At 38.5% G+C, this 22,900-nt stretch overlaps 1 protein-coding gene across 1 annotated transcript in view; it reads right to left on the reverse strand.

The window, feature by feature from the left end:
- Positions 1 to 7,390: 7,390 nt before the first annotated feature.
- LOC143222478 (amine oxidase [flavin-containing]-like) overlaps positions 7,391 to 22,900 on the reverse strand; it is an 82,770-nt gene continuing 67,260 nt past the window's right edge. Inside the window, 1 exon segment of the mRNA XM_076449069.1 lies at positions 7,391 to 9,838. Within this exon segment, the coding sequence (XP_076305184.1) occupies positions 9,695 to 9,838 (144 nt within the window). The 3' untranslated portion in view covers positions 7,391 to 9,694.

The following is a 22,900-nucleotide window of genomic DNA, read 5'->3' on the forward strand; positions in this document are numbered from 1 at the left end:
CTCTAAGATTTTATAGAGACAGCTCGTCAAAGCAATTGGACGAAAGTTTGAAGGAATCTTGGGATCATTTCCAGCCTTAGAGAAAGGTAGGACAATGGCCTGGCGCCATTGATGATTACTGTCATCAGGGAAAACATTCTCCTGCCAGATCTGGTTAAAAACAATCAGAAGAATAGCAAGAGAAGCAGGAGATAGATAGCGCAGCATTTTATAGAGTACATCATAAGGTCCATCTGATGTACTGTCACACCGATGAAGGGCCAGTTTGAGTTTTACCAGTGTAAAGGGAAGATTATAGTCATAGAGACAATCAGCTCGAAAGGAAAGAGGTGGTCACTCTGCCTGAGTCTTGATGGCTAAGAAGGTGGAAAAAGAAGCAGAAGTGCTAGATACTCAACAAAAGCTTTCACCTAGAATATCAGTGATGCTCCGGGTATCAGCTACTTCCTGGAGGACAGAATTCAGTGATGCTCCGGGTATCAGCTACTTCCTGGAGGACAGAATTCAGTGATGCTCCGGGTATCAGCTACTTCCTGGAGGACAGAATTCAGTGATGCTCCAGGTATCAGCTACTTCCAGGAGGATAGAATTCATTGATGCTCTTATCAGCTACTTCCTGGGTATCAGCTACTTCCTGGAGGACAGAATTCAGTGATGCTCCGGGTATCAGCTACTTCAGGAGGATAGAATTCATTGATGCTCCGGGTATCAGCTACTTCCTGGAGGACAGAATTGTGTTGCCAACTGACCTTTTGATCTTGTCCCATATGACTTTGGAACTGGAGGTAGAAGATATGCTGGATATGAACTTAATCCAAGATTCCTTCTGGCTTTGACGTCCTACTCACCGTGCATGTGCACGGGACCACTGGAAAGCGATGCGATTTGAGAGTGTGAGATATCCACGGAAAGTATCTCAGGCCCATTTTTGAGCCTTCCGTGCCATGTGGCAGGCAGGATTTCGCCATGGACGAGGATATAGTGTAAAATGTGTCGATGTTTTAGGAATACATTGAGCAGCTGCTCGTATAATACAGTCAGTTACTGCTGCCACACAGTCGTCTATTGATGGCTTACAGATGATGGAAGGATCAAGTTCTGTGAGAGCAGTGAAAGTGGGCCAGTTCGCCTGATTCAGCTTCCACCAGGGCACGCGGGTCGGGTGGCATCGACCACGTCAGTTTCTCTCTCAAGATTATAGGAAAATGATCATTGCCTCATGGATTACTGTCAACCATCCATGAAAAATGGGATAATAATGAAGGGAAGCAAGTTGAGAGATCAACAGCAGTAAAGAACTGACATGGTGTGTAAAAATAAGTGGAAGAACCACTATTGAATTGTTATTGTTTGGAATTTCGCACAAAGCTACTCGAGGGCTATCTGTGCTAGCCGTCCCTAATTTAGCAGTGTAAGACTAGAGGGAAGGCAGCTAGTCATCACCACCCACCGCCAACTCTTGGGCTACTCTTTTACCAACGAATAGTGGGATTGACCGTCACATTATAACACTCCCGGCTGAAAGGGCGAGCATGTTTGGCACGACTCGGGCGCGAACCCGCGACCCTCAGATTACGAAGCGCACGCCTTAACGCGCTAGGCCATGCCAGGCCACCACTATTGAAAAGAAAGGTTGTGATCAGAGAGCATACGCTCTACTGAGCGACCCCTCCTATCAATATCAGCACTTCCCCAGAGGGGATGATGTCCATTAAAGTTCCCCAGGATTAAAAAGGAAGACAGCAACTGTTCAATGAAAGCATCAAGGTCTGATTGATCATATGTTTCTCCAGGTGACAGGTAGAGAGAACAAATAGTGATGGTATGACTCAAGGAAACATGGATGGCTATGGCCTCAAAGGGTGTGTCGAGTGGCAAAGACAGGGTGGGCACATGCTGATCAACCAACAGTGCCACCTCTACATGCACTCGTCCATCACACAGCCTGTCATTTCTGTACAAAGAAAACCGACGAAAGGTGATTGTATCGGTAGGTTTCAGAAATGTTTCCTGTAAGGAAAGACATACTCGTACAGGATGGTAGGAAGCAATCAGTGTTTTGATGTCATCCAGATTAGAATTGTATCAAGGTGGCAATTGTTAAGGACGTGTAGGCGAACTGGGTGGAGAACCCTTCTGTTTACGACCACGTCTTTTTTTCCTTACTGTTCTTATTCGAGGGAGGTCTATCGACCTCCATGGATCCTGCCCTGGGTCAATTGGGCAGGTCTTTGCTGTTGGAAGGTGATTTCAAAGACTGAGGACATGAACAAATGATTGTTTTGCATCTTTGGGTAGAAAAGAAGATGAATCCGAAGAAATGCCTGTACCTGGAACCAAAGGATGTGGATCTTTGGATTTGTTGGAATGTATGGAAGGGACAGAGATGGGTGTTGCAGGTGATTCATCAACTTTTTTAACCATGGATGTCAAAAGACTTTTCATTTGTTTTGAGAACAATTCCTTTGGAGGCACAGAGAGATCTGTCTGCACTTCCACTGTAGTTGTGAAACAAAGTGCAGCAGCATATGTCCAAGATGAAGTGGTGGACAGCAATTTCCGAGCCTCAGGATAAGTAATGTTATGAATTATTTTCAAACGCTGTACCTCTTTTTCTTCCAACCATTTAGGGCAAGAACGAAAGCAGGATGGGTGAGAGCCATTGCAGTTGATACAATGTGGATCCATGTCACACTCATAGGCATCGTGATCCTTGCCACCACAACGAGCACATGCCATGAAACCACGACATGACGTCTTTGAGTGACTGAACCTCTGACACTGGAAACATCGGAGAGTGTTTGGAATGTACGGCCGTAACCTGCAATTAAGATAACCTGCCTTGATAATGGCAGTTGCACGTGATAATGTAAATGTCAGAACAAGGATGTTGGTCGGCAGTGTAACTCCATCTTTTCGAGTGGATATACGCCCCACTGCGGAAACTCCTTGAGTGGAGAATCCTGCGAGAATCTCCAACTCTGGGATGTTCTTCAAATCCTCTCAACAATAACTTCTCGTGATAAATTCAAAGTATGACACTCTTAATAAAGTTACACAAGTTTGTTATTAAGCACAAAGTTACACAAAGGGCTGTCTGTGCTCTGCCCAGCACGGTTTCTAGCAGTAGAAGTTTACATGCATACCGTTGTACCACTGCGGAGCAAAATTTGAAAACAGTAGGATTGAAACAGGTTTTATTTACTTCCATCTTTTCTTTTTACTTTAATATTTTTGTTACAACTAACTTTCCACTGTCGTCAAAGGAAACAAAGAACCAGACAAATCTACCATAACTTTATGTTAACAATTAGAGTGCCATCTTCAGCAGTACTAAGAATTAAAATCTTGACTGAAAATGAACTGAACAGTCGGTACAGAAAATGTGTGCTTGTTTAAACTAGAAACTAAGTGTTGGCTAATTAGTTGAAACTTAATGTTATTAAATGTTCATCGAACTTAAGTATACTTCTTTCTGGAAGTAGGCTTGGCATGGTCAAACGCCTCCACGGCTGAAAGGGCGAGCATGTTTGGTGCCACGGGGATTCGAACCTGCGACCCTCAGATCACGAGTCGAACGCCTTAACCCACCTGGCCATGTCGGGCCAACTGCACTTGAAGTAATTATTGTGTGATGTTGTCCCGATGAAAACAAGGAAGCGAAATGCTCGTAATTATAAAACGTAAAACACCATTACAATACGTATTCACAATATGGACTGTACTATCTATCAGGTAATACTGAACTCACCCCAACAGATTCTCATATGAATCTCAGGATTTATCTCAACATATGAAAGTCTGGGATATTTTAGCTACCAGCCCATGTATAATAGAAAGACACATTGAACACATTATTGTAGATTATCAACCTAAGCACTTAGAATGAATTACTTCATGATATGCGCGAAGTTTGAATACCGCACGTTTGGAATTGAATCGATTACCAGGTCTTGAATAGATGCTCAGAGCTGCAGGGTAGCACAGCCATTTATAACTTGTGGATTTAAGTTACGGACTGCAGCCATGAAGTCTCTCATCGTAGTCACGGATGTAAAGCGCCAACTTAGATTAAGAACTATAGATAAACATACTGTGAGGGATTATTTCTAGTATTCATTGTTTGCTTTGGAGAGGTTTATTTCAGCTTAATGGAAACCTAGAAGACACTCTGGATGTGTTATTCAAATCACGAAGAGAAGCAATATTAACACAATGTTCTAGTTGGTGTGAAATGGTGCACTGGTAATGGCTAAGAGACATTAAAGTCTTGTCGTAATGTGACAATACTAGTCATGCCTATGTTTGTAGAATTCTATAGAGAAGGACCATGCCTCTTTCAGTATTCTAATACAGCACGTTTTGTCAACTGGTGGCCTGAAACAGATAACCACAGAATCCATCTTGACCAACCCAGCGTCATGATTTCAAGTAATATTTAATGAATGACGAATAACGTGCACAATTTAATCTTGTGAAATCTTTTTGATTTTAATAAGAACCAAATCGAATGTGTTAACGATAAACCTTCGTGTTTTATAAAAAAAAATTACAAGCCCTATCATTTATTTCGCAAACTGAAATGACATACATGTTACGTAACTAATCTTAAGTTGAGAAAACTATGTTTAGTTTTTGTATCTGTGATACCTCAAGCGTGTTAGTTATTTTGTGAGTTCAACAATGATTGGTTGTGTTAATAAGCAAAATGAAATATACTGAGTTAGACCCTTTATGTGGCTTCTTTCTACACTGGTTGGATATAATATATTATTTAATTAAAACTGAGTGTACTTCAGTGTTGTTACTAAAGTGTTTCTTTGAAAATAAGTGATATAGTTACACGCATTACTTTAAAGCAAATATGTTCAGGAATACTTGAAGTAACTGTAGCTTAGTTCATAAGATTTCATAGCTTACCGACTTATATCACAATAACATTCACGCTAACGCCACCTGGTAGCACATAAGTAATTATAACTTAAGTGGGGACTGAAGCAAACCCAAATCGCGGTTGAAATACATATGATATATTTTTCTTATTAGACATTTTCGCCTTTCTCTGTTTAATGGGTTAATCACCAAACAACTGGACACTATCAAAAGTGCAACTCAGGCAGTGAGATAAATCTTAATTTATGTTCCAAAACACAGTGCATTATCAGATGCGCTCGTAATATGCCCGTAATGTTATGCCCCTGGAATTATATAAACTACTCAAGACCGGACATAAAGATAAGTAAAATAAGCATTGAGGGTTAAAAGGGTATCCAGGGTGAATGGGGGCATAATTTTAATTTATGTCTAGGATGTCAATCCAGCTATGGTCAGCTCTGACCTCGTTAACTAAATAATTATAAAAAAACAACAGTAAATTTATCAGAAAACATGAAAAGTTATATTTGTTTACAAATATTATAGATATCAATATTATAATATGGTAAACATCTATGAAACAAACTTTTGTTAGACGCTTCCATTTTTAAACCGTTCATGATGAAATAAAACAAAGAATAGAACTTTAAATCTATTAACAGTGGTGTCGTTTAAATGTTGAGTAATGGAACCTTCACCGTGTATCTCGTGTAGTGTCGTTTAAATGCTTTCTTTGTTTGTTTTTGAATTTCGGGCAAAGCTACACGAGGACTATCTGCGCTAGCCGTCCCTAATTTAGCAGTGTAAGACTAGAGGGAAGGCAGCTAGTCATCATCACCCACCACCAACCCTTGGGCTACTCTTTTACCAACAAATAGTGGGATTGACTGTAACCTTATAACGTTCCTACGGCTAAAAGGGCGAGTATGTTTGGTGAGACGGAGATTCGAACCCGCGAGACTCAGATTACGAGCCATGACGGGTCCGTTTCAATGAGAACCAACGAAACCTTTAGTGTGATATAGGAACCTCTACTTTATATATAGCAAGATATCGTTCCAAATGTTTTTAGTGCAGAACAGTACTCGTTACATGTTTTGTCAAAATGTTTAGAGTTTCAGATTTCTTCCACGTAAACCATAAAATAAAAATTTACAACTTTATTTATTTGTCTAGATAAAACGGCCCGGCATGGCCAAGCGTGTTGAGGCGTGCGACTTGTAATCTGAAGGTCGCGGGTTCGAATCCCCCTCGTACCAAACATGCTCGCCCTTTCAGTCGTGGGGGCGTTATAATTTGCGGTCAATCCCACTATTCGTTGATAAAAGAATAGCCAAAGAGTTGGCGGTGGGTGGTGATGACTAGCTGCTTTCCCTCTAGTGTTACACTACTAAATTAGGGACAGTTAACACAGATAGCCCTCGAGTAGCTTTATGCGAAATTCAAAAAACAAATAATACTAGCTAAATTTTTCATATTGGTTATCTAAAAAAAAAAGAAAGAAAAATTGCTTAATGGATTTTTATATGTGATGTTTCCTGCTTTAAATTTTAATTCTTAACCACAATTTCGGTGGCATAATGTTAGAGAGACATAAAGTTTACCGCTTTGACCTTACTCGCTCAGTTAAAACTAAACGAGGTTAAAGTTGGTATTGGTTTTTAAACACGTGTCTAACTTAAAAATTTGAGTTCATTTATGTAACGAAATTGGATTTATTTCAGACTTCGTTTCTTATGCTTTGTTCGTGCAACGAGAAGCACACAAACTGTGTAAATAATGAAATAAGTTCCTATTCGTATTAATTCTAATACAAATGAAATAATTGAGAGGAATACTTCAGTTGATTTGCTGAATATGCAAAGCCTAAAATAACAGAATATCGTATAACTTTTATGTACAATAAGGAGTTTAAAAAAACCATTTCTAATCTTAGATACACGAAGATGTCGCGTGCTAGTGCACACCACAAATATCGGATATAGCTTCCAAGAAGCCGAGAATACCAAAAATTGATAAAATCATATATTTTAGTTTTGTGACAGCGCGTGCTATTGTATGGCCGTAGGTAACAATTTTATCGAACTTTCGTAAATTTTGAAACCCATTACAGTAATAAGTAAAGATATTATTACGTGTTCTTAATGTAAGTTTCTAGAAGAAAAATAAGTCTTTTTCAAATAGAGCATTCTAATCATTTTTTTTGTAAAATGATCGTGTACTTTTAATATAATATTAAAATTAGATATCATTGTCTTTGTATTCATTATAAAGATAACCACCCTTGGCAACACGCATCAGTTGATGACATACTCGAGTGATGCTCTGTCTAAACAACTCCAAACACCAAAACCCGTTATAATGACGTTACAACGAGTACAGACAGAAGATACGTTTATTTTTGCTGTCATTGTTTGACTTTGTACAATGTTGAGTAGAAGGTAATATTTCGTTTGTAAGAACGCTAAAAACATAAAATAATGTTAGATAAAATACGATAAGAAAGAACAAAGAAAAACGAATGAAACTATATTTATTTTAAATACGAGCACATAGTAACAGTTACTGTTAAACATAACACTTTCCAGATGTTTTATCAATATACATATAATAATTACACCAGAAACTAACTTAAAGAACCAGACACCGTTTCGACATTATTAAAGTTCAAAGATCAGAAAATGTAAGCAAAATATCGTACAAAGTACAACATCGCAAATAATTATGTAAATACTCCAAGTTATTGACAGGAAGACACGTTTGCACTAGGTATCATTCTATGAGCAACGAAAATCTAAACGTTTCCTAGGACAAGAAAAACGTCAATTTTATCGTTAAATTTACAAAAGTAATTTTTACGTGCTCTTTACACGTATATTAAACACAATTCGTTAATAAAACGCGAAATAAAAACTGTAGTTTGCAAGTTTGACAATGTTGTGATTTGTATGATAAAAATTATTTAATCAACCTGCGAGGAAGAAGATCCTAAAACTCAGGTGGAAATTAGTTTTATTTGTCATCATGAATGTGGTGACAAAACTAACAGTATGCTACACCGTAGTACTTCGCTACTAAATGTGGTGACAAAACTGTCATCAATGCCACACCGTAGTACTTCGCCCCTAAATGTGGTGACAAAACTGTCATCAATGCCACACCGTAGCACTGCGCTCTTTGTCATTACAAAATGCATTTTACTCATCAAATGTTTATATCATAAAGATAATACTCACTTTATGGTTTAATTTTGCTTAACTTAAAAAAAAAAAAAAATAATAGAGTGTATACGATTGTCAGTCACCTCGATACCAGCAGCAAATACTGAGAGTATGAAAAACAAAATGATTTAGTTGCTATAATTTCAATGCAATTTACATTTATTTTTGCCATTAGATATATATATATACATTCACAAAAATAGAAAAAAATTGTCACATGTAATAGATAAATTCATTACGCGCCTACAATTCACGTTAAGTTGCGTTTCGAAACTTCACGTTAGGCCTAAAGATTTTATTTAATGTAAAACATAGTGTTCTGGTGATGCATTGATTAGGTGGAGTCTGTTATTTGTTATATAATGTTTCACAGCTGGAGGACTCGTAGAGCAAATAAAAAGTAAAAATATATATATTGTTACTTATAGCAAAGCTAATAACGCTATCTGCCGCCGTCCGCAATTTTGAACTACTAACCTACTATTCATGCTAAGGGATTGACTGATACTCTTATAACGCGCTTATAGCTGAAAGTAGATGGAATATTTTGTTGTATAGCACAAATTTAAGCCCTAATACCGAGATACAAAATATAAAGTTCTACTAGAGGGCAAAACCGTGTCTTAACAAAAAAATTCAATTTTTAGTTTTTCGTTCAAAATGCATAAACTAAATGTTAGTAAAAGGTAAACGACAGATATTTTTGAGTTGTCTAGTAATCCGATATATACATAACGAATGATTAACTGCTAATAAACATTAAAATGGATGTACCTGCACAACACTTTGATTTAATTTTATAAATATCGAATCATAGCATTTAACTCGTAATATATTTGAAATTGATATTATTGGACGGAGGGGGGTAGACAAAAGTAAAATCCATGAGTGGGAAATATTTAAAACATTTTAGGCTCACAGGTATATGCATACATTTATATGCGAAAAATGAGCACAAGGAAAGATTTTTGGATTTTGGCCTCAGATGGCGCTGTGCAATTGAAATTTAAAAATTGGTTTTAAGTTTAAAACTTTCAAATGTGTGTTTAAATATCAAAGAGCAAGCTTTTTGTCAGGTAAATTTAGTTTTTTTGTTATAAAAAAGCATTACAAATAAACATTTATAAACGGTCACCTTATTCAATTTGTCTAATTTCTTAAAACTGTTAGCAAGCACAACACCTGTATAAATTTGGCGATAGAGAGTTCTGAACTTCTTATAGCACCAGTGAAAAAAAAAACGTTTTTTTCACTGCTTTAAAGACTAATTATGTTTTTATGCATAACTCGTTACGAACTAAAAACATGAAAAAACATTCATTATTACCTATTCATAGAAACTGTAACAAAAACCATACCATTTATATCACTTTTTAGTTTTACAAAGAAAATTTTCTGCCTTTCAGATGAAAAAAAAACAAAAAAAAACTATTTAAGACGTAAACGAAATTTTTGTCCTAAATCTAAACGTAACCCAATAAACATTTGATAATATTCAATATTCATAATTTTCCATTTGCATCGGTAATACGAATAACACCTCTTAAATTGAACAATAAACCCTGTTACAAAAACATTGATGTTTTTGTAACGATTTCTCACTTAGCATATTTATTGTACCAGAGGGCAGCACCTGAAGTTGCACCAATGGCAATTATCAGACTCATAAGTGTTAGAAATCCTCCTACAGATGGTAAATTACGTTCCCAGAATGTGGTAGTAAAAGGCACTCCAGGAATGTCCTAGAAGAAATAGGCACAAGACAACATGCATTAACACTTAGCTCTTGAACTTGTAAACAAAACACAAAACTACTAGTTTAACCCCACTTAGGGCCTAAAAAAAGGTTTCTCCTTCTATAATGTAACTAACGCTGAAGATAACTATAAAAAAGATAATAAATATCTTATTATATACGTTTCGTTATTGTCATTTAGCATTTTTTTTTTAAATTATCGGATAACATTTCATATTTAGAAGTACCATGATTTTTTAAACCTTGTTCAAATATAATAACCTAAATGATTAAAATGAGTGTGTGTTTTCTTATAGCAAAGCCACATCGGGCTATCTGCTGAACCCACCGAGGGGAATCGAACCCCTGATTTTAGCGTTGTAAATACGTAGACTTATCGCTGTACTAGTGGGGTGTGTGATTAAAATGAAATGAGAGTACCATTGATTTACAATGAAGTGAGAGTACCATTGATTTAAAATGAAGTGAGAGTACCATTGATTTAAAGTGAAGTAAGAGTAACACTAATTTATCGAATCTCTTGTATTGTACAACTCTAGCTTGGATGTGGTCAGAGTATATTTGATTTCTTTTGCAGTAAAAAAGTTTATTTCTTGTATAAATATGTACGTTCGTTTTACAAATGTCTGTGCATATATACATATACACTTGCAATAATATAACATTTTTCAATTTTATCATTGGATAATGGTTAAATATGGAATTTCTTTCTCAATCAGTCGTAAAATAGTGTTTTTAAGTGAGAGGATGGACAAAAAAATCACTGGGAAGTTTGGAATCTGCTCTATCCAAATACGCAATCAAAGTTGTGGTAACTCTTTGAGTGGGGTGTTATGAGCGGCCAAAGGAACATATGACTTTGATGTGGCCGCACTGCCCTATGAGCAATGGTCACGTGTATGAACTCATCTCTCTTTGCGATCTTTCCTCATTGTCTGTTTGAGACTCTCAATATTCTGACCTGGCGAAAGGTCACTGCTATTAATGCTGTCCTTGTCAGTAACAAACATATTTTCAACTCCCCTTGCAGTTTCTTTGATCTTGATGGATGAATTTGTCTTAAAAAAGACTGTCAAAATGTTAACCGTAATCCCACTCACATTTTTAAGCCTTGCATGGTCAGCGGGGCTTGGAGCTACCTGATGAAGATCTGTTAGACTCTGGACTAAAAAACAGATGCGACGATGGGCGAGGAAGAAAAAGATCAGGTAGCAGATCCATCGGTCACACAAGAAATCCTGTCATTAACTATAATTTCTGTTGAGGGGCTTGGTTGTTAGGGCGCTCGACTCGTGGTCGCGGGTTCGAATCTCAGTCACACCAAACATGCTCGCCCTTTAAGCTGTGAGGGAGTTATTATGTCGCGATAAATCCCACTATTCATTAGTAAAAGAGTGGTCCAATAGTTGGCAGTGGCTGATGATGACTAGCTGCCTTCCATCTAGTCTTAAACTGTTAACTTAGGGACAGATAGCGCAGATAGCTCTCGTGTAACTTTGTGCGAAATTCAGAAAACAAACAAGAATCTCCCTACACCCACCCCACTGGTAGCTCAGCGAGAAGTGTAAGAGCATACAAAACTACATATCAGTTTTCGATAGCAACGGTGGGCAGAGGGCACGTAGCCCATGGTGAAGTCTTAGGCGTACCTACAAATAAACAAAAACGGTATTAAGTTTAATTATGGCCCGGCATGGCCAGGTGGGTTAAGGCATTCGACATGTAATCTGAGGGTCGCGGGTTCCAATCCCTGTCGCACCAAACATGCTCGCCCTTTCAGCGTTGGGGGCGTTTTAATGTGACAGTCAATGCCACTATTCGTTAGTTTAAGAGTAGCCCAAGAGTTAGCGGTGGGTGGTGATGACTAGCTACCTTCTCTCTAGTCTTACACTGCTAAATTAGGGACGGATAGTCCAAGTAGCCCTCGTATAGCTTTGTGCGAAATTTAAAAAACAAACAGTTTAAGTATTTTATAATTCACCCAGTGGTCTCTGACGTCACTATACGAGGTGCAGCCCACAAAATGTTTAGCGGTAATTTAATATTCCCATGTAAATTTATTCTCTATAGTTTCACTTGTGCATTTTACAGCACGTTTTCTACCAGTCAAATGCCAAAATGTAACCATGTAACGATATCCAAATACCTAAGAAGCGATTTTCAGATGTTAAGACAAACAAAGGTGTAAATAACCAACGCCCTTCCTATCATTTTCGAAAGAGTGTAAAACATAACTAAGAAAACATGAACATTCTCTCTACAATGATTCAGTGTACAAAAATCATTAAGTCATAAAGTCAGGCGGAACAATTAAAATTTAAAAAGAACGAAGATTCCTCAAACAAAGATTGGTCAGTTTCGTGGAAATGTCACAGCAACAAGAGAAAATACAGAAAACTACAGAGTATCTAGAAGGAGAGGAACGATTGTGGCGAGTTTTCTGTTTGTCTAAAAGGAGAGGAATGATTGTGGCGAGTTTTATGTTTGTCTAGAAGGAGAGGAATAATTGTGGCGAGTTTTATGTTTGTCTAGAAGGAGAGGAATGATTGTGGCGAGCTTTCTGTTTGTCTAAAAGGAGAGGAATGATTGTGGCGAGTTTTCTGTTTGTCTAGAAGGAGAGGAATGATTGTGGCGAGTTTTCTGTTTGTCTAGAAGGAGAGGAATGATTGTGGCGAGTTTTCTGTTTGTCTAGAAGGAGAGAAATGATTGTGTCGAGCTTTCTGTTTGTCTAAAAGGAGAGGAATGATTGTGGCGAGTTTTCTGTTTGTCTAGAAAAGAGAAATGATTGTGGCAGTTTTCTGTTTGTCTAAAAGGAGAGGAATGATTGTGGCAGAGTTTTCTGTTTGTCTAGAAGGAGAGGAATGATTGTGGCGAGTTTTCTGTTTGTCTAGAAGGAGATGAATGATTGTGGCGAGTTTTCTGTTTGTCTACAAGGAGAGGAATGATTGTGGCAATTTTCTGTTTGTCTGGAAAGAGATGAATGATTGTGGCGAGTTTTCTGTTTGTCTACAAGAAGAGGAATGATTGTGGCAATTTTCTGTTTGTCTGGAAGGAGATGAATGATTGTGGCGAGTTTTCTGTTTGTCTAGAAGGAGAGGAATGATTGTGGCGAGTTTTCTGTTTGTCTGGAAGGAGATGAACGATTGTGGCGAGTTTTCTGTTTGTCTGGAAGAAGATGAATGATTGTGGCGAGTTTTCTGTTTGTCTGGAAGGAGGGGAATGATTGTGGCGAGTTTTCTGTTTTTCTACAAGGAGAGGAATGATTGTGGCGAGTTTTCTGTTTTTCTACAAGGAGAGGAATGTTTGTGGCGAGTTTTCTGTTTGTCTAGAAGGAGAGAAATGATTGTGGCAGAGTTTTCTGTTTGTCTAGAAGAAGAGGAATGATTGTGGCGAGTTTTCTGTTTGTCTAGAGGAGATGAATGATTGTGGCGAGTTTTCTGTTTGTCTAGAAGGAGAGGAATGATTGTGGCGAGTTTTCTGTTTGTCTAGAAGGAGATGAATGATTGTGTCGAGTTTTCTGTTTGTCTAGAAGGAGAGGAATGATTGTGGCGAGTTTTCTGTTTGTCTAGAAGGAGAGGAATGATTGTATGAGTTTTCTGTTTGTCTAGAAGGAGATGAATGATTGTGGCGAGTTTTCTGTTTGTCTACAAGGAGAGGAATGATTGTGGCAATTTTCTGTTTGTCTGGAAAGAGATGAATGATTGTATGAGTTTTCTGTTTGTCTAGAAGAAGAGGAATGATTGTGGCAATTTTCTGTTTGTCTGGAAGGAGATGAATGATTGTGGCGAGTTTTCTGTTTGTCTAGAAGGAGAGGAATGATTGTGGCGAGTTTTCTGTTTGTCTGGAAGGAGATGAACGATTGTGGCGAGTTTTCTGTTTGTCTGGAAGAAGATGAATGATTGTGGCGAGTTTTCTGTTTGTCTGGAAAGAGGGGAATGATTGTGTCGAGTTTTCTGTTTGTCTGGAAAGAGGGGAATGATTGTGGCGAGTTTTCTGTTTTTCTACAAGGAGAGGAATGATTGTGGCGAGTTTTCTGTTTTTCTACAAGGAGAGGAATGTTTGTGGCGAGTTTTCTGTTTGTCTAGAAGGAGAGAAATGATTGTGGCGAGTTTCTGTTTGTCTAGAAGGAGAGGAATGATTGTGGCGAGTTTTCTGTTTGTCTAGAAGGAGAGGAATGATTGTGGCGGAGTTTTCTGTTTGTCTAGAGGAGATGAATGATTGTGGCGAGTTTTCTGTTTGTCTAGAAGGAGAGGAATGATTGTGGCGAGTTTTCTGTTTGTCTAGAAGGAGATGAATGATTGTGTCGAGTTTTCTGTTTGTCTAGAAGGAGAGGAATGATTGTGGCGAGTTTTCTGTTTGTCTAGAAGGAGAGGAATGATTGTGGCGAGTTTTCTGTTTGTCTAGAAGGAGATGAATGATTGTGGCGGGTTTTCTGTTTGTCTAGAAGGAGAGGAATGATTGTATGAGTTCTCTGTTTGTCTAAAGGAGAGAGGAATGATTGTGTCAGTTTTCTGTTTGTCTAGAAGAAGAGGAATGATTGTAGCGAGTTTTCTGTTTGTCTAGAAGAAGAGGAATGATTGTGGCAGAGTTTTCTGTTTGTCTAGAAAGAGAGAATGATTGTATGAGTTTTCTGTTTGTCTAGAAGGAGATGAATGATTGTGGCGAGTTTTCTGTTTGTCTAGAAGGAGAGGAATGATTGTGGCGAGTTTTCTGTTTGTCTAGAAGGAGAGAAATGATTGTGGCGAGTTTTCTGTTTTTCTAGAAGAAGAGAAATGATTGTATGAGTTTTCTGTTTGTCTAGAAGGAGAGGAATGATTGTGGCGAGTTTTCTGTTTGTCTAGAAGGAGATGAATGATTGTGGCGAGTTTTCTGTTTTTCTAGAAGGAGAGGAATGATTGTGGCGAGTTTTCTGTTTGTCTAGAAGAAGAGGAATGATTGTGGTGAGTTTTCTGTTTGTCTAGAAGGAAAGGAATGATTGTGGCGAGTTTTCTGTTTGTCTAGAAAAAGAAGAATGATTGTGTCGAGTTTTCTGTTTGTCTAGAAAAAGAGGAATAATTGTGGCGAGTTTTCTGTTTGTCTAGAAGAAGAGGAATGATTGTGGCGAGTTTTCTGTTTGTCTAGAGGAGATGAATGATTGTGTTGAGTTTTCTGTTTGTCTAGAAGGAGAGGAATGATTGTGGCGAGTTTTCTGTTTGTCTAGAAGGAGAGGAATGATTGTGGCGAGTTTTCTGTTTGTCTAGAAGGAGAGGAATGATTGTGGCGAGTTTTCTGTTCGTCTAGAATAAGAGGAATGATTGTGGCGAGTTCTCTGTTTGTCTACAAGGAGAGGAATGATTGTGTCGAGTTTTTGTTTGTCTAGAAGAAGAGGAATGATTGTGGCGAGTTTTCTGTTTGTATAGAAGAAGAGGAATGATTGTGGGGAGTTTTCTGTTTGTCTAGAAGGAGATGAATGATTGTGGCGAGTTTTCTGTTTGTCTAGAAGGAGAGGAATGATTGTGGCGAGTTTTCTGTTTGTCTAGAAGGAGATGAATGATTGTGGCGGGTTTTCTGTTTGTCTAGAAGGAGAGGAATGATTGTGGCGAGTTCTCTGTTTGTCTACAAGGAGAGGAATAATTATGTCGAGTTTTCTGTTTGTCTAGAAGGAGAGTAATGATTGTGGCGAGTTTTCTGTTTGTCTAGAAGGAGAGGAATGATTGTGGCGAGTTTTCGGTTTGTCTAGAAGGAGATGAATGATTGTGTCGAGTTTTCTGTTTGTCTAGAAGGAGAGGAATCATTGTGGCGAGTTTTCTGTTTGTCTAGAGGAGATGAATGATTGTGTTGAGTTTTCTGTTTGTCTAGAAGGAGAGGAATGATTGTGGCAGAGTTTTCTGTTTGTCTAGAAGGAGAGGAATGATTGTGGCAGAGTTTTCTGTTTGTCTAGAAGGAGAGGAATGATGTGGCAGTTTTCTGTTTGTCTAGAAGGAGAGGAATGATTGTGCGAGTTCTCTGTTTGTCTAGAAGGAGAGGAATGATTGTGTCGAGTTTTTGTTTGTCTAGAAGAAGAGGAATGATTGTGGCAGTTTTCTGTTTGTCTAGAAGAAGAGGAATGATTGTGGGGAGTTTTCTGTTTGTCTAGAAGGAGATGAATGATTGTGGCGAGTTTTCTGTTTGTCTAGAAGGAGAGGAATGATTGTATGAGTTTTCTGTTTGTCTAGAAGGAGATGAATGATTGTGGCGGGTTTTCTGTTTGTCTAGAAGGAGAGGAATGATTGTGGCAGTTTTCTGTTTGTCTAGAAGGAGAGGAATAATTATGTCGAGTTTTCTGTTTGTCTAGAAGGAGAGGAATGATTGTATGAGTTTTCTGTTTGTCTAGAAGGAGAGGAATGATTGTGGCGAGTTTTCTGTTTGTCTAGAAGGAGATGAATGATTGTGTCGAGTTTTCTGTTTGTCTAGAAGGAGAGGAATGATTGTATGAGTTTTCTGTTTGTCTAGAAGGAGAGGAATGATTGTGGCAGAGTTTTCTGTTTGTCTAGAAGGAGATGAATGATTGTGGCGAGTTTTCTGTTTGTCTAGAAGGAGAGGAATGATTGTGGCGAGTTCTCTGTTTGTCTAGAAGGAGAGGAATGATTGTGTCGAGTTTTCTGTTTGTCTAGAAGAAGAGGAATGATTGTGGCGAGTTTTCTGTTTGTCTAGAAGAAGAGGAATGATTGTAGCGAGTTTTCTGTTTGTCTAGAAGGAGAGGAAAGATGGTGGCGAGTTTTCTGTTTGTCTAGAAGGAGATGAATGATTGTGGCGAGTTTTCTGTTTGTCTAGAAGGAGAGGAATGATTGTATGAGTTTTCTGTTTGTCTAGAAGGAGAGGAATGATTGTGGCGAGTTTTCTGTTTGTCTAGAAGGAGATGAATGATTGTGGCGAGTTTTCTGTTTGTCTAGAAGGAGATGAATGATTGTGGCGAGTTTTCTGTTTGTCTAGAAGGAGATGAATGATTGTGGCGAGTTTTCTGTTTGTCTAGAAGGAGAGGAATGATTGTGGCGAGTTTTCTGTTTGTCTAGAAGGAGAGGAATGATTGTGTCGAGTTTTCTGTTTGTCTAGAAGGAGATGAATGATTGTGGCGGGTTTTCTGATTGTCTAGAAGGAGATGAATGATTGTGGCAATTTTCTGTTTGTCTGGAAAGAGATGAATGATTGTGGCGAGTTTTCTGTTTGTCTAGAAGAAGAGGAATGATTGTGGCGAGTTTTCTGTTTGTCTAGAAAAAGAAGAATGATTGTGGCGAGTTTTCTGTTTGTCTAGAAAAAGAAGAATGATTGTGGCGAGTTTTCTGTTTGTCTAGAAAAAGAAGAATGATTGTGGCGAGTTTTCTATTTGTCTAGAAAAAGAGGAATAATTGTGGCGAGTTTTCTGTTTGTCTGGAAGGAGATGAATGATTGTGGCGAGTTTTCTGTTTGTCTAGAAGGAGAGGAATGATTGTGGCGAGTTTTCTGTTTGTCTAGAAGGAGATGAATGATTGTGGCAGCGAGTTTTCTGTTTGTCTGGAAGAAGATGAATGATTGTGGCGAGTTTTCTGTTTGTCTGGAAGGAGGGGAATGATTGTGGCGAGTTTTCTGTTTTTCTAGAAGGAGAGGAATGATTGTGGCGAGTTTTATGTTTGTCTGGAAGGAAATGAACGATTGTGGCGAGTTTTCTGTTTGTCTGGAAGAAGATGAATGATTGTGGCGAGTTTTCTGTTTGTCTGGAAGGAGGGAATGATTGTGGCGAGTTTTCTGTTTTCTAGAAGGAGAGGAATGATTGTGGCGAGTTTTCTGTTTGTCTAGAAAGAGAGAAATGATTGTGGCGAGTTTTCTGTTTTTCTACAAGAAGAGAAAATGATTGTATGAGTTTTCTGTTTGTCTAGAAGGAGAGGAATGATTGTGGCGAGTTTTCTGTTTGTCTAGAAGGAGATGAATGATTGTGGCGAGTTTTCTGTTTGTCTAGAAGGAGAGGAATGATTGTGGCAGAGTTTTCTGTTTGTCTAGAAGGAGAGAAATGATTGTATGAGTTTTCTGTTTGTCTAGAAAAAGAGGAATGATTGTGGCGAGTTTTCTGTTTGTCTAGAAGGAGAGGAATGATTGTGGCGAGTTTTCTGTTTGTCTAGAAGGAGAGAAAATGATTGTGGCGAGTTTCTGTTTGTCTAGAAGGAGAGGAATGATTGTGGCGAGTTTTCTGTTTGTCTAGAAGGAGAGGAATGATTGTGGCGAGTTTTCTGTTTGTCTAGAGGAGATGAATGATTGTGGGGAGTTTTCTGTTTGTCTAGAAGGAGAGGAATGATTGTGGCGAGTTTTCTGTTTGTCTAGAAGGAGATGAATGATTGTGGCGAGTTTTCTGTTTGTCTAGAAGGAGAGGAATGATTGTGGCGAGTTTTCTGTTTGTCTAGAAGGAGAGGAATGATTGTGGCGAGTTTTCTGTTTGTCTAGAAGGAGATGAATGATTGTGGCAGAGTTTTCTGTTTGTCTAGAAGGAGAGGAATGATTGTGGCGAGTTTTCTGTTTGTCTAGAAGGAGAGGAATGATTGTGTCGAGTTTTCTGTTTGTCTAGAAGAAGAGAGAATGATTGTGGCGAGTTTTCTGTTTGTCTAGAAGAAGAGGAATGATTGTGGCGAGTTTTCTGTTTGTCTAGAAGGAGAGGAATGATTGTATGAGTTTTCTGTTTGTCTAGAAGGAGATGAATGATTGTGGCGAGTTTTCTGTTTGTCTAGAAGGAGAGGAATGATTGTGGCGAGTTTTCTGTTTGTCTAGAAAAAGAGGAATGATTGTGGCGAGTTTTCTGTTTGTCTAGGAGATGAATGATTGTGGCGGGTTTTCTGTTTGTCTAGAAGGAGAGGAATGATTGTGGCGAGTTCTCTGTTTGTCTACAAGGAGAGGAATAATTGTGTCGAGTTTTCTGTTTGTCTAGAAGGAGAGGAATGATTGTGGCGAGTTTTCTGTTTGTCTAGAAAAAGAAGAATGATTGTGGCGAGTTTTCTGTTTGTCTAAAAAAAGAAGAATGATTGTGGCGAGTTTTCTGTTTGTCTGGAAGGAGATGAACGATTGTGGCGAGTTTTCTGTTTGTCTGGAAGAAGATGAATGATTGTGGCGAGTTTTCTGTTTGTCTAGAAAAAGAGGAATAATTGTGGCGAGTTTTCTGTTTGTCTAGAAGAAGAGGAATGATTGTATGAGTTTTCTGTTTGTCTAGAAAAAAAGGAATGATTGTATGAGTTTTCTGTTTGTCTAGAAAAGAAGAATGATTGTGGCGAGTTTTCTGTTTGTCTAGAAAAAGAAGAATGATTGTGGCGAGTTTTCTGTTTGTCTAGAAAAGAGGAATGATTGTGGCGAGTTTTCTGTTTGTCTAGAAGGAGAGGAATGATTGTGGCGAGTTTTCTGTTTGTCTAGAAGGAAAGGAATGATTGTGGCGAGTTTTCTGTTTGTCTAGAAGGAGAGGAATGATTGTGGCGAGTTTTCTGTTTGTCTAGAAGGAGAGGAATGATTGTGGCGAGTTTTCTGTTTGTCTAGAAGGAGAGGAATGATTGTGGCGAGTTTTCTGTTTGTCTAGAAGGAGAGGAATGATTGTGGCGAGTTTTCTGTTTGTCTAGAAGGAGAGGAATGATTGTGGCGAGTTTTCTGTTTGTCTAGAGGAGATGAATGATTGTGGCGAGTTTTCTGTTTGTCTAGAAGGAGAGGAATGATTGTGGCGAGTTTTCTGTTTGTCTAGAAGGAGAGGAATGATTGTGGCGAGTTTTCTGTTTGTCTAGAAGGAGAGGAATGATTGTGGCGAGTTTTCTGTTTGTCTAGAAGGAGAGGAATGATTGTGTGCGAGTTTTCTGTTTGTCTAGAAGGAGATGAATGATTGTGGCGAGTTTTCTGTTTGTCTAGAAGGAGAGGAATGATTGTGTCGAGTTTTCTGTTTGTCTAGAAGAAGAGGAATGATTGTGGCGAGTTTTCTGTTTGTCTAGAAGAAGAGGAATGATTGTGGCGAGTTTTCTGTTTGTCTAGAAGGAGATGAATGATTGTGGCGAGTTTTCTGTTTGTCTAGAAGGAGAGGAATGATTGTGGCGAGTTTTCTGTTTGTCTAGAAGGAGAGGAATGATTGTGGCGAGTTTTCTGTTTGTCTAGAAGGAGATGAATGATTGTGGCGGGTTTTCTGTTTGTCTAGAAGGAGAGGAATGATTGTGGCGAGTTTTCTGTTTGTCTAGAAGGAGAGGAATGATTGTGTCGAGTTTTCTGTTTGTCTAGAAGGAGAGGAATGATTGTGGCGAGTTTTCTGTTTGTCTAGAAAAAGAAGAATGATTGTGGCGAGTTTTCTGTTTGTCTAGAAGAAGAGGAATGATTGTGGTGAGTTTTCTGTTTGTCTAGAAGGAAAGGAATGATTGTGGCGAGTTTTCTGTTTGTCTAGAAAAGAAGAATGATTGTGGCGAGTTTTCTGTTTGTCTAGAAAAGAAGAATGATTGTGGCGAGTTTTCTGTTTGTCTAGAAGAAGAGGAATGATTGTGGCGAGTTTTCTGTTTGTCTAGAAGGAAAGGAATGATTGTGGCGAGTTTTCTGTTTGTCTAGAAAAGAAGAATGATTGTATGAGTTTTCTGTTTGTCTAGAAAAAGAGGAATAATTGTGGCGAGTTTTCTGTTTGTCTAGAAGAAGAGGAATGATTGTGGCGAGTTTTCTGTTTGTCTAGAAGGAAAGGAATGATTGTGGCGAGTTTTCTGTTTGTCTAGAAAAGAAGAATGATTGTGGCAGTTTTCTGTTTGTCTAGAAAAGAAGAATGATTGTGGCGAGTTTTCTGTTTGTCTGGAAGGAGATGAACGATTGTGGCGAGTTTTCTGTTTGTCTGGAAGAAGATGAATGATTGTGGCGAGTTTTCTGTTTGTCTGGAAGGAGGGAATGATTGTGGCGAGTTTTCTGTTTGTCTAGAAGGAGAGGAATGATTGTGGCGAGTTTTCTGTTTGTCTAGAAGGAAAGAAATGATTGTGGCGAGTTTTCTGTTTGTCTAGAAGAAGAGAAATGATTGTATGAGTTTTCTGTTTGTCTAGAAGGAGAGGAATGATTGTGGCGAGTTTTCTGTTTGTCTAGAAGGAGATGAATGATTGTGGCGAGTTTTCTGTTTGTCTGGAAGGAGATGAATGATTGTGGCGAGTTTTCTGTTTGTCTAGAAGAAGATGAATGATTGTATGCGAGTTTTCTGTTTGTCTAGAAGGAGAGGAATGATTGTGGCGAGTTTTCTGTTTGTCTAGAAGGAGAGGAATGATTGTGGCGAGTTTTCTGTTTGTCTAGAAGGAGAGGAATGATTGTGGCGAGTTTTCTGTTTGTCTAGAAGGAGAGGAATGATTGTGGCGAGTTTTCTGTTTGTCTAGAAGGAGAGGAATGATTGTGTCGAGTTTTCTGTTTGTCTAGAAGAAGAGGAATGATTGTGGCGAGTTTTCTGTTTGTCTAGAAGAAGAGGAATGATTGTGGCGAGTTTTCTGTTTGTCTAGAAGGAGAGGAATGATTGTGGCGAGTTTTCTGTTTGTCTAGAAGGAGATGAATGATTGTGGCGAGTTTTCTGTTTGTCTAGAAGGAGAGGAATGATTGTGGCGAGTTTTCTGTTTGTCTAGAAGGAGAGGAATGATTGTGTCGAGTTTTCTGTTTGTCTAGAAGGAGAGGAATGATTGTGGCGAGTTTTCTGTTTGTCTAGAAAAAGAAGAATGATTGTGGCGAGTTTTCTGTTTGTCTAGAAAAAGAAGAATGATTGTGGCGAGTTTTCTGTTTGTCTAGAAAAAGAAGAATGATTGTGGCGAGTTTTCTGTTTGTCTAGAAAAAGAAGAATGATTGTGGCGAGTTTTCTGTTTGTCTAGAAGGAGATGAATGATTGTGGCGAGTTTTCTGTTTGTCTAGAAGAAGATGAATGATTGTGGCAGAGTTTTCTGTTTGTCTAGAAGGAGAGGAATGATTGTGGCGAGTTTTCTGTTTGTCTAGAAGGAGAGGAATGATTGTGGCGAGTTTTCTGTTTGTCTAGAAGGAGAGAAATGATTGTGGCGAGTTTTCTGTTTGTCTACAAGAAGAGAAATGATTGTGGCGAGTTTTCTGTTTGTCTAGAAGGAGAGGAATGATTGTGGCGAGTTTTCTGTTTGTCTAGAAGGAGATGAATGATTGTGGCGAGTTTTCTGTTTGTCTAGAAGGAGAGGAATGATTGTGGCGAGTTTTCTGTTTGTCTAGAAGGAGAGAAATGATTGTATGAGTTTTCTGTTTGTCTAGAAGGAGAGGAATGATTGTGGCGAGTTTTCTGTTTGTCTAGAAAAAGAAGAATGATTGTGGCGAGTTTTCTGTTTGTCTAGAAGGAGAGGAATGATTGTGGCGAGTTTTCTGTTTGTCTAGAAGGAGAGGAATGATTGTGGCGAGTTTTCTGTTTGTCTAGAAGGAGAGGAATGATTGTGGCGAGTTTTCTGTTTGTCTAGAAAAAGAAGAATGATTGTGGCGAGTTTTCTGTTTGTCTAGAAGAAGAGGAATGATTGTGGTGAGTTTTCTGTTTGTCTAGAAGGAAAGGAATGATTGTGGCGAGTTTTCTGTTTGTCTAGAAAAGAGAATGATTGTGGCGAGTTTTCTGTTTGTCTAGAAAAAAGAAGAATGATTGTATGAGTTTTCTGTTTGTCTAGAAAAAGAGGAATGATTGTGGCGAGTTTTCTGTTTGTCTAGAAGAAGAGGAATGATTGTGGCGAGTTTTCTGTTTGTCTAGAAGGAAAGGAATGATTGTGGCGAGTTTTCTGTTTGTCTAGAAAAAGAAGAATGATTGTGGCGAGTTTTCTGTTTGTCTAGAAAAAGAGGAATGATTGTGGCGAGTTTTCTGTTTGTCTAGAAGAAGAGGAATGATTGTGGCGAGTTTTCTGTTTGTCTAGAAGGAAAGGAATGATTGTGGCGAGTTTTCTGTTTGTCTAGAAAAGAAGAATGATTGTGGCGAGTTTTCTGTTTGTCTAGAAAAGAAGAATGATTGTGGCGAGTTTTCTGTTTGTCTAGAAGGAGATGAATGATTGTGGCGAGTTTTCTGTTTGTCTAGAAGAAGATGAATGATTGTGGCGAGTTTTCTGTTTGT

This window comes from Tachypleus tridentatus, chromosome 8, assembly GCF_004210375.1.
Source record: "Tachypleus tridentatus isolate NWPU-2018 chromosome 8, ASM421037v1, whole genome shotgun sequence".
NCBI lineage: Eukaryota > Metazoa > Arthropoda > Merostomata > Xiphosura > Limulidae > Tachypleus > Tachypleus tridentatus.